General features: G+C 39.7%; 1 protein-coding gene across 1 annotated transcript in view; it reads right to left on the reverse strand.

The window, feature by feature from the left end:
- Positions 1-18675, reverse strand: part of DIAPH3 (diaphanous related formin 3) — a gene marked incomplete at both ends in the record, with an annotated part of 452874 nt that overhangs the window by 312997 nt on the left and 121202 nt on the right. Inside the window, 4 exons of the mRNA XM_080917022.1 lie at positions 3059-3164; positions 5556-5692; positions 9521-9590; positions 9682-9756. Of these exons, the coding sequence (XP_080773148.1) occupies positions 3059-3164; positions 5556-5692; positions 9521-9590; positions 9682-9756 (388 nt within the window). The remainder of the gene's footprint in view (positions 1-3058; positions 3165-5555; positions 5693-9520; positions 9591-9681; positions 9757-18675) is intronic.

An 18675-nucleotide genomic window follows, 5' to 3' on the forward strand; every position in this document is an offset into this window, starting at 1 on the left:
GCCGACATAAATGGACATCACTGTGACAGGCACGACGGTTCTTCCAAGGGAGATATAGCAGGTTTACCTGCCCAAGCATCCCCAAGCATCCCCCAGGACCAGTTTGAGTAGCATCAGAACTAGTTTTTCTACATTGCTGTATACAGGGACATTGCTGTGACCTGACATTTCTTTTCTGTATTACATTGAGCGGTATATTACTTACATAAACTCCCCTGGGGAATTCTAGAAATCCTATAAAGCACTCAGTATAATTTTCTGCATAAATGGTCCAAAATGGATTAGGCTGTTTGCAGCTGAAAGGCTCTTTCTAATCTATTTGAAAAGAGAAACTATTCTACATTTATTTCAACCCTAATGTTTTTACTTTTAATTTATTTCCTAAAAATAAAACTAAGGCCTGAAAGATAATCGTTAGATCATCCTAGGCTTATGGTTGTTGTTTCTTTCCAGACTATATCAAAATGAGAAAAACATGCTTTATTCTATCATAATCATAATCAGAAAAACTATCTTTATTATCAGAATAAAAAATCTAAAATTTCCCTTGAAGACAGATATTATCAGAAATACACATAACAATAAAAGTTCCTCATCATTCTTTATTAAGTCCCAATTTGGAAGCAAACAATTGGTTTCCACTTTATTTAGTAACAAAAAAAGTTTTATTTTTAATTTGGTGATTGGTAATATCACCCACATTAGTACATTTTAATAAATGAAAGTCGCACAGCTAATAGAATGAAGTGGGCACTTAAAATAAGCTTTATGGAAAGGCATAGCTGGATCACTCTAAGATGTGCCTTGTTTGTGTACAATTCAGAAATACTCCAGGGACAAGAGTGTTTTATATTTATAGTATAAGTATATACTTACACTATATTACTATAATATGGTTGATTAGAAAAAGCATACCCAGTAACATCCTCCCAAAAGTAAAATTGCTTTATCCTTTTGTATGAGGATGTGGGTGGTTAGATGGCTTTTTGGAAGATGATACCTTTTAGTCTTAAGCTTGCCAGTTGTTAGGTACTTTATACCTTACATTTAATTCCCAGAGTCCTCCATCATGAAGTAAAATCCTTTGTCAGGCATAGAGGAACACACCCTTAATCCGAGTGCTCCAGAGGCAGAAACAAGCAGATATTAGGCCAGCACAGTCTACAGAGAAATCTCAATAGCCAGGCCTATATAATACATAAATATGTATTTATGGATGGATGGAAGGATGGAAGGATGGAAGGATGGATGGATGGATGGATGGATGGATGGATGGATGGATGGATGGATGGATGGATGGATGGAAGGAAGAATGGATGGATGGATGGATGGATGGATGGATGGATGGATGGATGGATGGATGTACGGACGGATGAACGGACAAATGGGTACACGGGTAGGGAGGGAGAGAGAGGAAGGCACAAAAGCCAGGGCTATAGGGAATTGGCTAAGTGGATAAAGCCTTTACTGAGCATAAGGATCTGAGTTCAGAGTTCCAGACCCACATACAGATGTACACAGTGGCACATCCATCTCTAACCCCAATATTTCTACAACAAGCTGGGAGGGAGGGAGAGAGGGAGGGAGGGAGGGAAGGAAGGAAGGAGGGAGGGAGGGGGAGGACTCCCTAGACACTCATAACCCATCTAGCCTGTCATAGCCATGAACAAGAAACCAGTTCTCAAACAAGGGGAAAGCAAGGACAGGACTGATACTAAAGATATTCTCTGGCTTCCACAGGTGTGCGGTGGTCCAGCCAGGCCTGTGCATTCAATAAGACAGCCCTGTTAGACGGAAATGGGTGTCTGATTGTTTTCTTCAGTGGTTCTCAAGGACAAAGAGACACACTAAGAATTACAGAAGAGATAAGAAGAGAGTGAATGGAAAAGGCGGGACCGGAGGTAGAAGAGAAGAGACAGAAGACAGCAAAAAGATGAAAGAAAAAGGCAAGGGGTCAGGAATCAAAACAAGCAACCGTGGCTGTGAGGTGGGCAGGTCAGTGCAGGGTGCTGGGAAGTCCCACCGTATTATCCCCCTCAGCAAGACAAAGCTGGTTCTGGGACCTGGACCCAAGCAATTGGTGCCCTTTACCCTGAGCTTCAGTCCTGCATAGTGACAAAAGTAATGAACCCAGCAAGAGGGTTTCAAAGGGCCACTCACAGTGCATCATGTGACATAACAGAAAACAATCAGTAATTAAACAGCTCAAATATCATCTGATTTTTCTTGAAATATCATGTATAAAATTTAACTTGACGCTTTTAAGATTCTGATTTTCTACTGCTTCACACTTAGAAACTAACCAACACGAGCCACACTGCATGGATGCCTCTTTTGTAAGGCACCCATGATATTTTAAATATAAAAAACTTCTATATAGCTTGAATCAGACTTCCTTTATATCATTCAGCATACTAGTATCGAACACTGCCGTGGGTTAGATCACTCACAGACCCTTTTAAATTTCTGGGGGGAAAAAAGAATCACAGCTAGAACTTCTTTTAAAGTTTAAAGCTGGCCTTGACACAATGCCAGTACTCCGGAAGTGGAGGCAGAAGAATTGCCATGCTCGGTGCCTATCAGGGCTACATACAAATTTGATCATAATATCTCTTTAAAATATAAGTATTATTGTGCTTGCTACAACTATGAAGAAGTCAACACTTTCAAGAATGATCTCTTACCTTGAGTCTCCTATTACAGATACTCCGAATATAAGTTATAAAATCTACAGTGACTAGTCATAATTCATGCAATTAAAAAATTGCCTTAAATTTTTTAAAAAGAATAAACAGCCACAGACCATAGTGATATGGTTTTAGAAGATTCTGTAAGTTTATAGGTAGAAAGTCAACTAAGGAAAAAATCATGGATATTCACAAATAAATCTATAAGATGTTCTAAGACCACAAACTGGGATCCCATACATTCATTATGTAGAAAACACTAAAGGACATTTGCAGTTATACAATGTTTACATAAAAGTCAATCACAGGACAATTCCAAACAAGACACATGATAAGTCAGTCAGAAGCAGACTTCCAAACAGCAAACCTACTTGCAGTTGCACTGAATTATGCCGAAGGCCTTCCACGATGGAAAAAAATCTGTCAATTTTTCTTTCTTCTCCAGCGGAAGTCAAGGCTTCTAACACTTCTTCAAGGCTATCAGAAAGTTACAGTCTATTAATTAAATAGCAACAATCAAATAACAAAAAGACCAAAACACAATCGGGTTACCCTGTTGGTAATTCAGTGTGACCAGGCAAAGGTGAACACATCAGTGGGAGCACCGTGCACTTCCAATCGCATCCCTCCTCCCTACACTTGCCTTGCAACCTTTCTCCCTGTCTCAGGTTTTCAGCTTCTTCCCTAAGTTCACAGTCGTCTACTTTTACATTTGCTCCTTTCCCCCAGTGGTGTCCACTAGAGGCAGAGCACGGTGTCTTTCTGTTTGGGATAATGCAATAATCTAAGGGTATACTTTAATTGTTTCCGGGCAATACCTTGTGAAAGTGTCCATCAAGCATCTATAAACCACACAGCAAAGACTATTTACAATTTTACCAATATAAACTCATACTAAATTTTTATTTTACTGTTTTATTGATTAAAAACTGTACAATATGATATGGTGTTTCGATGCATGTTGGAACCATGTAATGTTAACTCAAAAAAAGTATATCATCTACCTCCCACATATACCATTCTCTCATGATAAAGCATTTAAAATTCCTTCTATCATTTTAAAAATACGTTATCATTTTCAGGAATATGCTGTATTTTAAAGTATGTAATTGTATGAGGTGGGTATGTTAGTATTCAATATAAATAACAAATCCCGACAGAAAACGACTGAACAACTTGTTCAGTGTAACATCTACTTCTCTGAAGTGTGATGCATGGATCTAAACTCTGTCAGCCTATGAAGCAAAAGGTTCTCAGAAAATATATAATGTCCTTAAATAATGAAACTCTGATGGTTAAAACCCAACAGTAGCAAAATACAATAAATTATTAAATGCAAAATACAGTATTTGTAAAAGACCACTTTCCCTCTTTAAAAATATAAAAATTCATCTTCTGTGGATGTAACTATGCAGCCCTAAATGTTATTTTAATCACTATCACAATCATCCCAAGTCAAGAAACAATAAAAATACAAAGAGTGTTTGCTTAGTGCATCTGAAGCCCTGAGTCTCGTTCCCAGCACTGCAAGTAGGATTGAACAAAATATGCTGCAGCTGGTGATGGTGGTAGTGATGTTGATGATGGTGGAGAAGAAGGAAAAAGAGGAGGAGGAGGAGAAAGGCAGAAGAAAATTGGAGAAGAAAATGGAAAAAATAGGGAAACAGAAGGAAGAATGGAGGACAAAGGAAAAGCAAAGGAGAAAGATATAAAGTCTAAGAGGAAGAAGAGCAACAGAGAGAAAGAAAAGAGTGAGAAGAGGAGAAGAGGAAGGAGGAAGTGAAAGTCGGTCAGATTAGCTGAATGACTGCCATAGGCACACTCGCACGGGAAGCAGGCTCTAGAGTGGTTGGTGTCTAACCAGCCAGCGCCAGCCACACTGAGGCAGTCAGTCCAGTGGGAACTGCTCTGGCAGGATTGCACCAAGGCTGAATCATATGTGAACACATACGTTCCATCAAATGTACTCAGGTAGAAATCACATCCTAACTGTGATCAGGAGCCCTGCTGTCAGAGAGAAGCACATCTCTCAGGAAGAACATTCCGGGAGCTCTGACCCACAGGAAACTCTAAGATTGTTTTGTTTCTGCACATTTCTTGCTTGGCACCCCAGTTCTTCCTCTGTGTAAGCATAAAGCTAACATCCAGTGAGCTGAAGATTCACATGGGATCTATCACTGTACACTGTTGCCAGTATACACCTTGATGAACTCTTCTAGATTTTACCATCTCTATAAATGTCTTAATGAAACAAGACTTAAGACTAGGCCTTTGGAAATAATAGAGCCAGGACTGTCACAATTCTCCAGCAACTGTATGCACTGTCTTTGTTCTTCAGTTGTAGGTTTTTCTCACTTAAAAATTTTTTAAAGACTTACTTATAAATTAGAATCATAATCTTGCTTAAGAAGGTTATTTTATCATTAGGATATATGTTGAATAGTTGATTAGTTGCAACCATAAAAAATGTAACCAAGTGCCTAGAAGATTCAGTGAGTTTTTAGTACTATTACATATTCAACTTGTCAAAAGTCTTACATATGAATTTTCAAAAAGCAATGTATTTGATTTTAGAAAAGGTCAGCGTGACTCACAACCTCACTTAATTGTGTATGAAAAGAATTAGATAAGAAAAGAACCCACTTGTTTATTTTCATCTCCACGTCAAGTTTTTATTAAGGGCTGAGCTTTAAAATGTGATGAGAAAAATCAGTTGTTCATAGAATCTAGTCCCCTAACTAAAAATGTGACTAACAAACTGATTGGAAAATATTACAATTATGCAAATAAGAAACTAAACAAACTACCTGAAAATAAGCCATGTAAACGCCTATACATCACTAGACGCAGTGCCACAGGGAAACTTACATGCTCTCCTCCCCAACGATGCACACTGCAGAGAGAAGCTTCACCACATCTGCCATCATGCTGGGCTGCTTGGGATCCATGGCTTTTGCCAACAAGGAAAGACTCCTCTCGTCACTCATAATTCTCTCTAAGCCATACTGTAAATTCAAAACAGTTGTATGTGAGGGGTTCCAAAGACAGGTCATACATTTCTAAATCTGCATTCACATCTACGAAAGACAGTATGAAAGTCTTATAACACCATAAAAGTTTCCCAACTATTCACTTTATGGTAAGAGCTATGAGGATTTGCCAATTGCAAAGAACCTATGGAGAAAGGAGGAATTCTCGAGACGAGCAAAACAGGCAAATATTAAATAGCTGCTTAGAACAGGAGGCTCTCTGCTCTGAGAAAGTTGGTAAAGGAGCTACAAGCAAACACACAGATCAGCACTGACCAAGACAAAGGGAAGGTTGACAAAAGCATGAATAACTATGTGTCATTTTCATGACATAAACTAGGCAATTTTAGATACAGTTAACACAGTACATTAAATAATTATTATTCTAGCATATAAACAATGTAGAATACTCCATTACTGGAAGATTAAAATCCAGTTGTATTTTATAATTATACCCCATCTGAACTCAGACTAGACACATTTCAATTGTTCAAAAACCCAGTGGCTGCCACAGGACAGTACAGGCATAGGTGGGAACATGGTTTATAAATGCACAAGTTAAAGGACAGTTTGGAAAGAAAATGGGTAGAAACTGGCAGAGGAGAACTGTGCGTAATTAGGATGTCAATACCATTGTAAATAAATAGACACATAATAGTTTATGGAAGGATAAAGTTTTATTTGCTATAGCCACAATATGGCATCCATTTAAAAGATAAGTAGCTAGTTTAAAGGTATATTATTTTAAAGATGTATGTATCTTTGGTCATAACAAAAACTGTATCGGTATAAAAATGTATATTAAAAAAGCAATTAATACTCTGTCATTCAAAAGATCCTTCTATGTAAAATAATTCTCGTGGATCAAATCACTACTGTAAATAAACACAAGAAACTTAATCCCAATTATATACCTATCAATTACAGCTGAAAGTTGGCAATAAATATAAATACAAAGGCAAAAGTATAACATGCTTAAACCCAAATTCTTTTTTATAAAATCATATTTATAACTTTATCTCTTAGCTAAGCATCTGTGTAATAGAAAACACACTAGACAGTGCTGAACGACTGCACTTCCTGGAAAAGACTCCAGTGCACGCGGATGACACAGGAAGTGCCAGCAGAGGAGCCAAAGCCCAGAGATGGCAGTAGGAAAGTTCTCCTTGTCCATACTAAAGGGAGCAAGCTGACAGCAGTGAAACTGGTCAGGAGAGGCCTGCTCTCACAATGTTCCGGGCTGTTTCATAACTAGAAGCTAAGACCTGTAAGAGCTGGCCTACAAACACCTCCATTATGCCTTGGTAGTAAGAGAAAACTGTCAGTAGCATACAAAGCACCATCTGGACCTGACCCAGAAAGTCAAAGATTACCAAGTACCAAGGGCAGGTTTGTCCTAACAAGCCTGTGGGCTGGGTAAAGCTTGTCTCTGGTGCCTGCCTTCCAGAGTCTGGACAAGGTGGCTTCCCCAGACTCAAGACAATCTGAAAAGAGCAAGCCGACTTTCTGCCTTTCCCATCCAACTGTGGAGGAAGGCTGGGACATGAGCACACTCTGACCTCAAGCTTTCATTACCACCCTGTGACAACAAAGGCACGCTCCAATTCTCTCTACAAAAAGAAATGTAAATAAAAATAAATAAGAATAGAGTAAGGTCAGATTACCCCTGTTTTATATTTACTACTAAACAGAGAACTGCTATATATAAAATTATGTATGCAAAGACTTAGAAATAAAGACACCAACTGTGAGAAATAGTTCACTTACCAGAACTAACATCAAAGTGCTTTAATAAAAGTTTTTACAAGTGAGAATGTTATCATCAACTTATGAAGGTCTGAAAAAAAAAGGTATCTTTCCTGAATACCAAGGACCCACTTGGGATAATACAATTGGCGTGTTCTATACCCACAACCAAGGCCAGGTTCTATTTGTGTTCCACAGGAGTCCGATTGTTACCTAACAGGATTCCAGGCTGCTGAGGATGTGAAGTTTAAGTAAGGGAACATAAACACTCTCAGCCCTGCAAAGACACCCACCATCCCTTCTACATGACTATGGAGAATAGCAAAGGCGAGTGGTGAGTGTATCCCCACAGCACAGAGAAGGGGACTGATAGGGAAGACTAACCCCAAGAGTCCCTTTGCTAATGAGCATATGATACAAACCCAAACGACTGAAGAAAGGGAAGTCTTTTTTTATTGCCTCAGTATCTTAAAAAATCCATTTAAAAATATTTTAGCCACATTTAATGTGATAAAAAAAATTCATTTCCTTAGGAAGTCACAGTTGTACATATCAATGACATACTTAATTGTTGATAACAAGTAACTTAAAGATTGTATTTCCAGCAAAGACTTCACAGTGATACTTGGCAAACATGCACATGTATAGCTGATTCAGTGAGGTGTAGGAAAGCTAACTGCAGCCTCCGGCAATTAATCTGACAAACAATTCTGCATGTGGGAATCTAGACATTAAAATATTAATTCCAAGTATTAGCAACAGAATCTTGTGCCCTTGTTAGCCTAAGTGCTACTATCAAATTCAGATGCATTAACAAACTCTAAGCAATAATATCCACTATGATATAACAGATTGAGAAACCATCAAAACCTGACGAAAATCAAGTAGAGCTGTTATTTTGTTACACACTAATTCATTTTAAACATTGGTCTTCTCAAATTCATGGTCACATAGAGTTTTGGTGTGAATGAGGCACACCTGCATTTCCTCTCCTATAAGCATGTCACCAGCAAACTTCTCCTTCAGCTTCCTTGCTTTAAAGGGAGCTCATGCATGCTGGGAAGGATTTTCAAGCCCTCACTCTAAGACAGAATTGTCTTACTCTTCGATTAGAACATACAAATAACCTACTTCATAAAACAAAGCTTAACACTTGAAAAAGCATTAGGGTTGCTGTTCTACCCATCAGGCAGTGTCACTGGGAAAAACAGAGTCCCAGAGTGCCCAGAAAGGAAAGGTAACTCAACATGCAAACACATGTGAGCCAAGGTAAATGTGAGCATGGGTAAATACAGTGTAATTTACCATTACACTGTGGTAAATGTGACGTGTACAAACACACATAAACACAACATAAGCATGTGTTTAAAAAACTTTGAAAACATAACAAAATACTTTCACATAAAACAATAAAAAATTAAAAACACAAACATTTGCTATAATAAAATTAAACAGTAATGACTTAAACATTTATATATTTAACCCCGTGGATGTTTATTTTTAAAGAAAAAGGCAAAAAAAAAAAAAAAAACCCTACACCTTAGAAAAATATATCATTTTCTATTTAGCAGGTATCATACATCATAACACCCACAGGTGACCCATACATAACCTGATGTCCAACAATAAGTGACATACCCGTCATTGCGAGGTGGAGAATCACACTCAGAGCTAAAGGAGCAGCAGGAAATGATGCTGGTATTAGCAATCAGAAAAATGGGGGTGGAATAGGCAGTAAAGGTCTAAACTATTCTGATTCCAACATATGACAGCGTACAGTTAGTGACTGTGTAGTATATGAAGGCTTTGGTCCTGATGATGTTTTGAAAATCAAGAGGGAGAACAGCAGCGGCAGGAGTGTGAACGTGGAGGGAAGGGAGAGAAAGGGGTCATGTTTCAGGAGTGAGCCTGTTCACTGCCGAGTTTCACGTACGATCTGCTGCTCTATAAAACTGGAATAAACTAATATCACCCCATGATCTGCAAACAGAGCCTCAGCGGTGCCGCTCCAGTTCACATGAGGCGCTGCGGTGAAAAGCAGCAGCTTCCTCTGCCTACCTGTGTGTTCATCAGGGCTCTCAGACACTGGATGACTTTGTGCTGAGTCTTCTTCACAGCCTTTTCTTGGCTGCATTAAAATAAAAAAATAACAGCATTTTATTTTAAAATAAAGATTGGACATGAAATGAGCTTAATTGAAAAGTATTAGCAATACTTACATTTGCCCATTAATTAATGTTTCCAAAATGTCCAGTAATAATCCAAGTCCCTCGTGTCCAAAACTTTGAACCCAACTGGAAAAAAAAAAAAAGTAAGTTGTACATTAAGTTCAAACTTAGCAAAAAAAAAAAAAAAAAAAAAAAAAAAAAAAAAAAAAAAAATAAGAAATACTGTATACTTATAACTTTTTTGAATGCCAGTCAGAATCATAACTACAATATAAGCATAACACTGGCTACAACACTGCTGATGCTTCATAAGTCCTGACTGTAGGAGGTAAGGAAGAAGGATGCTGTGGACAGCAGAGGGCCAACAGTCCACTCTGGTACTGAGGCCTGAGCCCAGTATGCTCCTAACTATGCGTCCTCCATGGAAACGCAAACACTTGTACCAAAAACCTGGGAAAACTGGGAAAGAGAGCCTCACTCCATCCATCAGCACAACATTAGGTGAGCCTCATTCTGGTCTACTGCAAAGAGCAAACTCTGGGCAGGAAAGGGACAATGACAGAGAGAGGCCATGACCTGAGAGGAAGCAAAGAGTAAGGGGCAGAAATGTACAACAAAGGGGGACATAAACTGTAAACTGTTAAAACATCCTAAGTTTCAAAACTCAATTTCTTTACAAATTGGAGTGGAAAGTAAATCTTTTTCCTGTATTTCGATCACAACTACTGTGTGGCACCTGACCCATGAATCGGTGGGCAATCATGACATGTAAGGATCTAGGACAGTATGGAAGTAGACGTTATTATTGTTATTGTAGGACTTTATCGTAGACCACATATCATGGTGACTTCAGATGATTTACTTTGAAGCAAATACCACAAGTGGTGTGAAACCCATTCAACAAAGAACAGAACTGTGTCTCCAAAAAAAAAAGAAGAAGAAGAAGAAGAAGAAGAAGAAGAAGAAGAAGAAGAAGAAGAAGAAGAAGTACAGGAAAAGGCAAGAGGATTAGAGGATTTCTGCGTATATTTCCTTCTGTGCTGTTCTCATGTCCTGTATTCCATGTGTACAGTGTATGAAAAGGAAATGCTAAAAATGAAGCTCTCAGGGAACAAGCAAAGGTAAGAACATAAAAACAAGCTTGGGTCACAGCCCAGAAGACACTGCAATGTTCTCAATTCTGATACAAAGTAACATCTCCACTGAAAACAAGCATAAGCAAGACCGATCCCAACTGGAAAAGTAACCACCTGAGCAACTGGACAACACCCACAAGTAACCCTTTCCTTCAGGTCAAGAAATTGTCTGCAAGGCAATTTTAAGCACACTTTGGGGGAAAATTATTTCTCATAAATGTTGTTGGGAACTGTACTGGCTAGTTTTGTGTCAACCTGACACACCTCGAGTTATCACAGGCTGGTAGACCTAGGTTCTACAAGAAAGCAGGCTGAGCAAGCCAGGGGAAGCAAGTCAGTAAGCAGCATCCCTCCATGGCCTCTGCATCAGCTCCTACTTCCTGACCTGCTTGGGTTCCAGTTCTGACCTCCTTTGGTGATGAACAGCATTGTGGAAGTGTAAGCCAAATAAACCCAACTCCCCAACTTGCTTCTTGGTCATGTTTGTGCAGGAATAGAAACCCTAAGACAGGAACCTTGATATCCATATGCAGAGTGAAGCCAGATATTTGACTCTAGTTACAAAAGTTGCCTATAAACCTATGAAAGACTTAGTTGTAAGAGCTATAGCAATAAAGCAACTGGGTTCCAAATAAATAAATAAGTGCTTCTGGACACTGGAACAGCAGGGAAAAAAAAAATGTGACAGGTTCCCAGAGGTTCAGGAAAGAGAAGCAGAAGTAACTAAACATGATCACATCAAACCAAAGGCATCTGTACCAAGGCACAGGAGGCAGCTGGGAGCAAAGACAGTCAACACACCTGGGAAGGCATTAAAGGCAACATCTCACAAGAAACTAATGAAGGATTCCAAAAACTCACCTGCAAAAACAATGCTAACCTCAGAGTAGGAAAACAACCTATATGATAAAATAAAACAGAAAAATAGGCAACAAGAAAACATGATAAGTATAGGTAACAGCCAGGAAAAGAACAAAGCAAACCAAAGTAGTGCCATTCCATAAAGTAATAACTGTTTAGCAAAAACACAAGAGTGAGATCATCTGTCAAGGACTGGGGGTAAAGGGAAGGCTTAAACAACAGCTACTAGGAATGTAAATTAGTGCAGACATTGCAGAAAACAGGCACAGGTCTCTTCACTATTTAATAAATTACAATATGAACAATTAATTATGAAGAATTAATTGCCCTATTAGAAGGATTGAAGATGCCGAAGGGGAGGATGACCCCATAGGAAAACCAGCACTCTCAACTAACCCTGACCCCTGGGAGCATCTGGAGACTGGGCCACCAACCAGGAGCATAGCTGAGCTAGCCTGAGGCCCCCAGCACATATAAAACATAGGACTGCCTCATCTGGCCTTGGTGAGAGAAGGTGTGCCTAATCCTGGAGAGACCTGAGGCCCCAGGGAAGCCTGGTTGCATAGCTGGGTGCATAGCTGCACCCCCTGGAGGAGAGGAGGAAGAGGAATGGAAAGAGGAACCATGGGAGGAGGAACAGGAAGGGCTGATAAGGGTTGGAATGTAAATAAATAAAATAATAAAAGAAAAAGAATTCTATCCAAAGGAAGTACACAGAACATTAATCAGGCATAAAAAAGAAAGTGAAATCTTGGTATTTGCAAGCACTCGGGTAGACCTGGAAATTTTTATAGTAAGTGAAATGGGCCAGGCATAGAATGGTAAGCACTGTGGCATCTCCCTCGTGAGTAGAATCTGGAAAGGCTGATCACATTCAGCCTGAGACACGAGCAGTGGATATCAGAGTACAATAGGGAGACATGGATGAGTACTGACAAGGAGAAACAGTTTCTGGTGTGTCAAAGGATGACTGTAGCTAACAGCTTTGTGCTTCTTTAAAGTCAGAACAAAGTTTTAAATATAGGTTCCCAAGAGAAAGGATAGATGTTCAAGGAGATAGATGTTTAACCTAAATATCACACTGTATATAGGCATTAAGAAACAGTACATAATATACCCCCATTACATGTATAATTTTCCAATATCTATTTGACAATGTAAACTATGCACGTTGTTTAAGACTCATTTTCCACATGTAACACTTTGTGGACACAGCTTCACCATGCATAATATTTGAGAATTCTGATATCATAAGGAGTCAAATGTATTTCTAAACTGCACAAAGTAAATGCACGTTGCATTCACACAGGCCATCTCCTCCTGTCATCCTCATCTCTTCTCTGCCCAATCAAAGCCATGAAATACCTGGCTTCAACAAGGCCAGGAACCAGAAAAAACACTCCCCATCAAAGACTGACGACCATTACTATGGCTGAGATGAGGAAAACAGCTAACTAGACACCACTGCTTTCAAACAAAGATGCCACTTCAAAAGGAAGAGTTCACTTTCCACTATCAGCTACAGACAGATTACCCATGGGCATTTCAAATCTGGCTTTCATGTTTCAGGAAAATAACCTACAGCATCCACTTAGCTGTTTCCCTTGTTGACATCTTATACTGTGTTTATTCTTATTTCACATGCAGTGCAGAAGCTTGAAATCAAACATGTAAACAGTAATTCGTGAGCTTTACTTGACTGGTATTGGGATGCGCAGAGTCTCCCTGCTCGTGACCTCTTGTGTTAGTACTTCCCAAGGGGCCTTCAGTACTTTATTGAAAGTGAATTTTCAACCATCTACATATTCAAAAGCATATCCATAGTGCTGAAGAGAAAACTTAGCTATTAAGAGCAATAACTGCTCTTCCAAAGGTCCCAAGTTCAATTTCTAGCAACTACATGGTGGGTCATAACCATAGGTAATGGGATCCATGCCACCTTCTGGTGTGTTTGAAGAAGGTACACATACTAAAGCTAATATGAGTGATTTGAAATTATTCATACTGTTATCACATTCAATCACTGGTGAATAAAGTTACTATTCACAAAATTACTTTTATTAAAATAGAGAAACGTTAAATGATGTTAATGTAGCAAAAAACAGTAGATTGTACTATATGCTAATGATAATGTTGTGATGCAGAATGGAATTGCGGAAGCAAATTCTTGCAAAGGAGAACATTCTCTGATCTGAGTAATCAGTAATCGAACATAACTATGTGAAGTTTATCAACCTAAACACAACAATTTTAAGTAGAAACACAGAATCCACAGTTCTTAAATCAACAATTTCTGTATATCCTGGCTATGTGTTTTTTAGACTACACAGACATTAAATTTCTTAAGCATTCATACTCCATATAAATTAACTGTCAATGAAACAAAATTTACTAAGCTACCAGGAGAATAAGCAAATCTGAAATCACAACATGTAATCTTTCCATTATGGGAATTAGTTTCTAAGTGATAAGATCAAGATGAGTCAACTGTTAGTGAACACTATTAGATGGAATGTAACAGCATGTTGAGTCTTACAAACTTCTCAAAAAGAAAACCTTGAAGATTCTGAGAAACCACTAAATTCGATTTCCAGTGTGGCTGCACAAGTTTGTACTCCCACCAGCAATGGAAGTGTACTCCTTGCCCTGCATCTCACTATCACGTACTATCTCTTGAGTTTTTTATCTTAGCCATCCAGACCAGGGTAGATAGAATCTCAAAGTTGTCTTGATTTGCATTTCCCTAATGACTCAGAATGTAAACATTTCTTTAAGTGTTTATCAGCCATTCAAGAGATTCCTCTGTTAAGAATTTCATGTTGAGCTCTGTATGCTATTTTTAATTGGGTAACTTGGTTTGTTGTTGTTTAACTTCTTGATTTCTTTATAAATTTTGGATATTAGCCCTTTGCCAGAATGTAGGGTTGGTGAAGATCCTTTCCCAATCTGTAGGCTTCCATTTTGTCCAGTTGACAGTGTCCTTTGACTTGCAAAAGCTTTTCAGTTTCAATGAGGTCCCATTTATCAACTGTTGATCTTAGAACTTGAGCCATTGGTGTTCTGTTCAGGAAGTTCTCATCTGTACCAATGAGTTCACGGCTATTTCTCTCAACTATAAAATATCCTGAGTGAGGTAATCCAATCCCCAAAAAAATATATGTGGTATATAGTCACTTATTTTTCCTGCTTAAGTCTGATATTAACTTTGTGTGTGTGTTCCTTTTTGTTGTTTTTTAATCTTTAATATTTTTTACAGTCCAGTCATTATCTTCCTCCTGTTCTGCCTTCTGACTGTTCCTCATCACATTTCTCCTCCCCCATCTCCAAGAGGATGTCCCCAATCACCATACCTGCCAGGCCTCCCCACTCCCTGGGGCCCCAAGTCTCTCAAGAGTTATGTGCTTCTTCTCTGAAGCCAGACCAGGCCTGGGGCTTGTTTGTTTGTTTTTCCATATGAAACCTTAGATGATGGCCCACAGTTTCTATCCCAGCAGTGGGAAGGTAGACAAAGGCCTACACAGCAATTTCCAGGCCAGCCAGGTTATGGAGTGACTCTATTTCAAAAAGGACAGTTTCCTTTGTGACATTTGCAATATTTGTTCTAACAGGTAGTTCTCCTTAGCACACTCAAGACCACATTACACCCCAATTCTAACTAGTTCAAACAGTCATTATTTAGAGACACAAATAACTAAAGCTTGTGTTCTGGAAGATTAAATGTGGTATTAAGGATGCAGCTGTGTAGTCTTGACAGGGGCTACCTTAAATTCACAGATTTCTATAAAAACAGAAAGTTTCTCATTTGAGAAAAAATAACTGGAAAAATATTAGCAACTTATCTACAAATAATCAATCTTCAAGAAACACATGGGACAGGCCTTGCTCTGGCCTGAAGGCCAAGTACCATCAGACTAAACATACTGCTGTTGGGGATGAATGAGCAACATAGAAAACATGCGTGATCGTGAATGGAAATTACAGAGATCATTATGGCATCTGTACTGTGAGAAAAACGCTTCAACGTAGAAAATGATGCGTGTGGTACACACTAATCTAACCTGCCTCTTAAGATTCTATAACATAAGATAATCAAATTCTCGAGCACCCCAGTAACAACCGTGTAGAACTTGTGAGTAGGGTCTCCATGTGGAAGAAAAGAAAGAGTAGCAAACCTTAGTACAGAGACAGAGGGAGAGGTAATGAGATGCCAATTCTCTAGCATCATAGTCCAAACCACATTTAATATCCAAAAGTACTTTAGGTTCCAAAATCAGTAATTGCCTCCAGGGACACAGGATGATATTAAAAGCAAATAAAATGGTGTCTTCAGACACACCAGAAGAGGGCACTGAATCCCACTACAGATGGTTGTGAGCCACCATGTGGTTGCTGGGAATTGAACTCATGACCTCTGGAAGAGCAGTCAAGTGCTCTTTAACTGCTGACCCATGAGCCAGCAACCAGGCAGCATACAAGAGCTGGTCTGGGGCCCCTAACACATACACGGAAGCAGAGAACTGCCTGGTCTGGTGTCGGTGGGAGAAGGCTTGCCCAACCCTCCAGGGAGTGGGGAAGCCTGGCAGAGACAGAGGGGACATCCTCTTGAAGACTGGGGAAGAAGAATGGGATAAGGAACTGTGGGGGGAGGTATGAGGAGGGGGCCAACAGCTGGACTGTGAATAAATAAAAGTAGTTTTAAAATAAGAACAGAACTCATGTGGGCTGCAGCCATGATGGAAGTAACTGAGATGGAGACAAGTCCAAGTCTGTCCTGCATGGGTATCAGCTCTGGGTTCACCTGTGAGCAGTGCCCGGAAGTTGAGACAGACCCCCAACCCTAAAGACCCTGGAGGCCTTGGCTGATGCACTCAAACTGACGAAAGGAGGTATTAGGGTTTGGTTCCGATATTGGAGGCATGAGACGGAGCTGAAGCAGTTGTCTGAGGCTCACACATCTGAGCTGGAGTCAAGGGAACATGCTTTTCAGTCTCAACTTGTCAGAAGCTATGGGTCAATGTGTGGTCTAAGAGTTAGGTTAGGATACCACCAGTACAAGGTGTGGGAAAGGTACTCCATACCCATGGGTTCTACAAAGCAGAAGCCCCAGTCCTCCCAAAATGACCCTGGACTCCATGAAGAGTCTCACACTCTCTTCTGGGTACACAAGCAGGAACGGTATGTCACAGGATTAATGATCCCCTAGCATATCTACTGTATGCCCTTTTTATTAATGTTTTCCATTAACACAGAGCACGGGGCTATTGGGTTTTATGTCTATTAATAGTATATTAATAATAAACCTAGCTATTCCCAAGGGGGGATAGAGGAGAGAAAGAAGGAAAGCAAATATACTTGCTCACCTCAGTGAACTTGATAAACAGAGGACAACACATTTCAATGTGGTAACACGGAGAAATTCACAAAACCCTCCCACCATCAACCTGGTTTGCTTAAGGTTAGTATTGCCTCTCTTTCTTCTGTGTGTCCTTAGCAAAGGAAGGAAAACATATTCTGAATGAGCAGAGCTCCAACAGTGCTACCAGACCATAAAGTTAATCTCCAGTGTGACTTTTTTAAGACTAGGAACTATTTCTCATTTTGCCTCAACTTGGTTATAAACGAAGGATGCAATAAATGAAGGGCTTTGCTTGTTGTTATTTGAGAATACTCAACTCCAGGTCCCAGGCTGCTCACAACTGTCTTCAACTCCACTCCCAGGAGAATCCAGGTATCTAGCCTCCCTGGACATCTGTACTCACATGTACAGACCTTAATATTTTTAATTAAGAGAAACAAAAGATAAAAATTGAAAAATAAATTAAAATTAAAAAGAAGCCTACAAATGAAACAAAACTATATTTGCTAACTTTATGGAACGAAAGGGTTATGTAGTAAAAAATTAAAGTCACTTAGATGAGGATACAGCCTCCTCTTGCTGTTGTACAGACTGTACCTTTATTTACATATGGGCAAAACAGCACAAGGAGATTGTGTCTTTGCAGCAATGCTGAGCTGGTCCCAGCCCCCATTCTCCAAGCATTGATTCGGCTTTCGGGTCGAGCATGCATCCACACTGAACCAAGAATGATGGATGTGGAGTCACTGTCCTGATTCACAGTTTAGGACTTGCCTCACTGCCACTCCAAGGGTGGTGCTTCCTTATTATTAAGCTTCAAGTGTTCATTAACACAGGCAGCACCATTTTTTAGGGACTCACTATGTGCATGATTCTGCATCAGGTATGAGAAATACAAAAATGAATAAAGTACGTTCTTTGCCCTTGGAGTGATCACAGATTAGTGGCTGAAACAAATGCAGGAACAGTATTTCCAACAGGTAGTAGGCAGTATTACTGTACTACTGGGACAGAGAGACCTACCATAACTGATGTATGTCCTAAGTACATTAGCTGTAAACGGGGTCCCCATGGTGAGCACCACAGAAAGCTCTATCAGAAACAACACAGGTGGGCACTGAGTTGACTGGGCAACTGTATACACCATGGGTAACAACAAGCCACCAAACAACTAGACGTGTGAGAGAGTGTCATGGTTTAGGGCCTCAGAAGATATGGCACGTTTCAGACTGAGTCCAGTCACCCTCCAGCCAAAAGCATTTGCACTGCATAGCACAATGGAGTTTGATGCAGTTTCAGGCTCAGCTACAGAGAGGAAAGCGTGGCCAAGGTCTCTGAGGTGTTCAGTGGGAGGAAGTGGGTAGGGCTATCACTAGGACATGGGTGCAAGGTTTGCAAACAGCATCTGACTAGACTAAGCAATGGGTTGTCTCTTTTTCTTTTCTTTTCTTTTCTTCCTGAGGCAAGATTTCAAAACCACAGGAACATGGGTAATGGGCACTTGGAAGAACAAAAGGCCAACTAGCATGTAACATAACAGTGGTCAGTCATCTTGCCTGCTGCCTTTCAGACATAAAATCTGCTGTCTGAAGGGTTCCTCCAAGAGAAGGAGAAGGGAGCACAGGTGCTCTGCCCATCTGACAGACAGTACGTTCATCCTCCCTGTCTACCTAAAGATATGTGCATCCTAAC

Source organism: Micromys minutus (assembly GCF_963924665.1).
Source record: "Micromys minutus genome assembly, chromosome: 5".
Taxonomy (NCBI): Eukaryota; Metazoa; Chordata; class Mammalia; order Rodentia; family Muridae; genus Micromys; species Micromys minutus.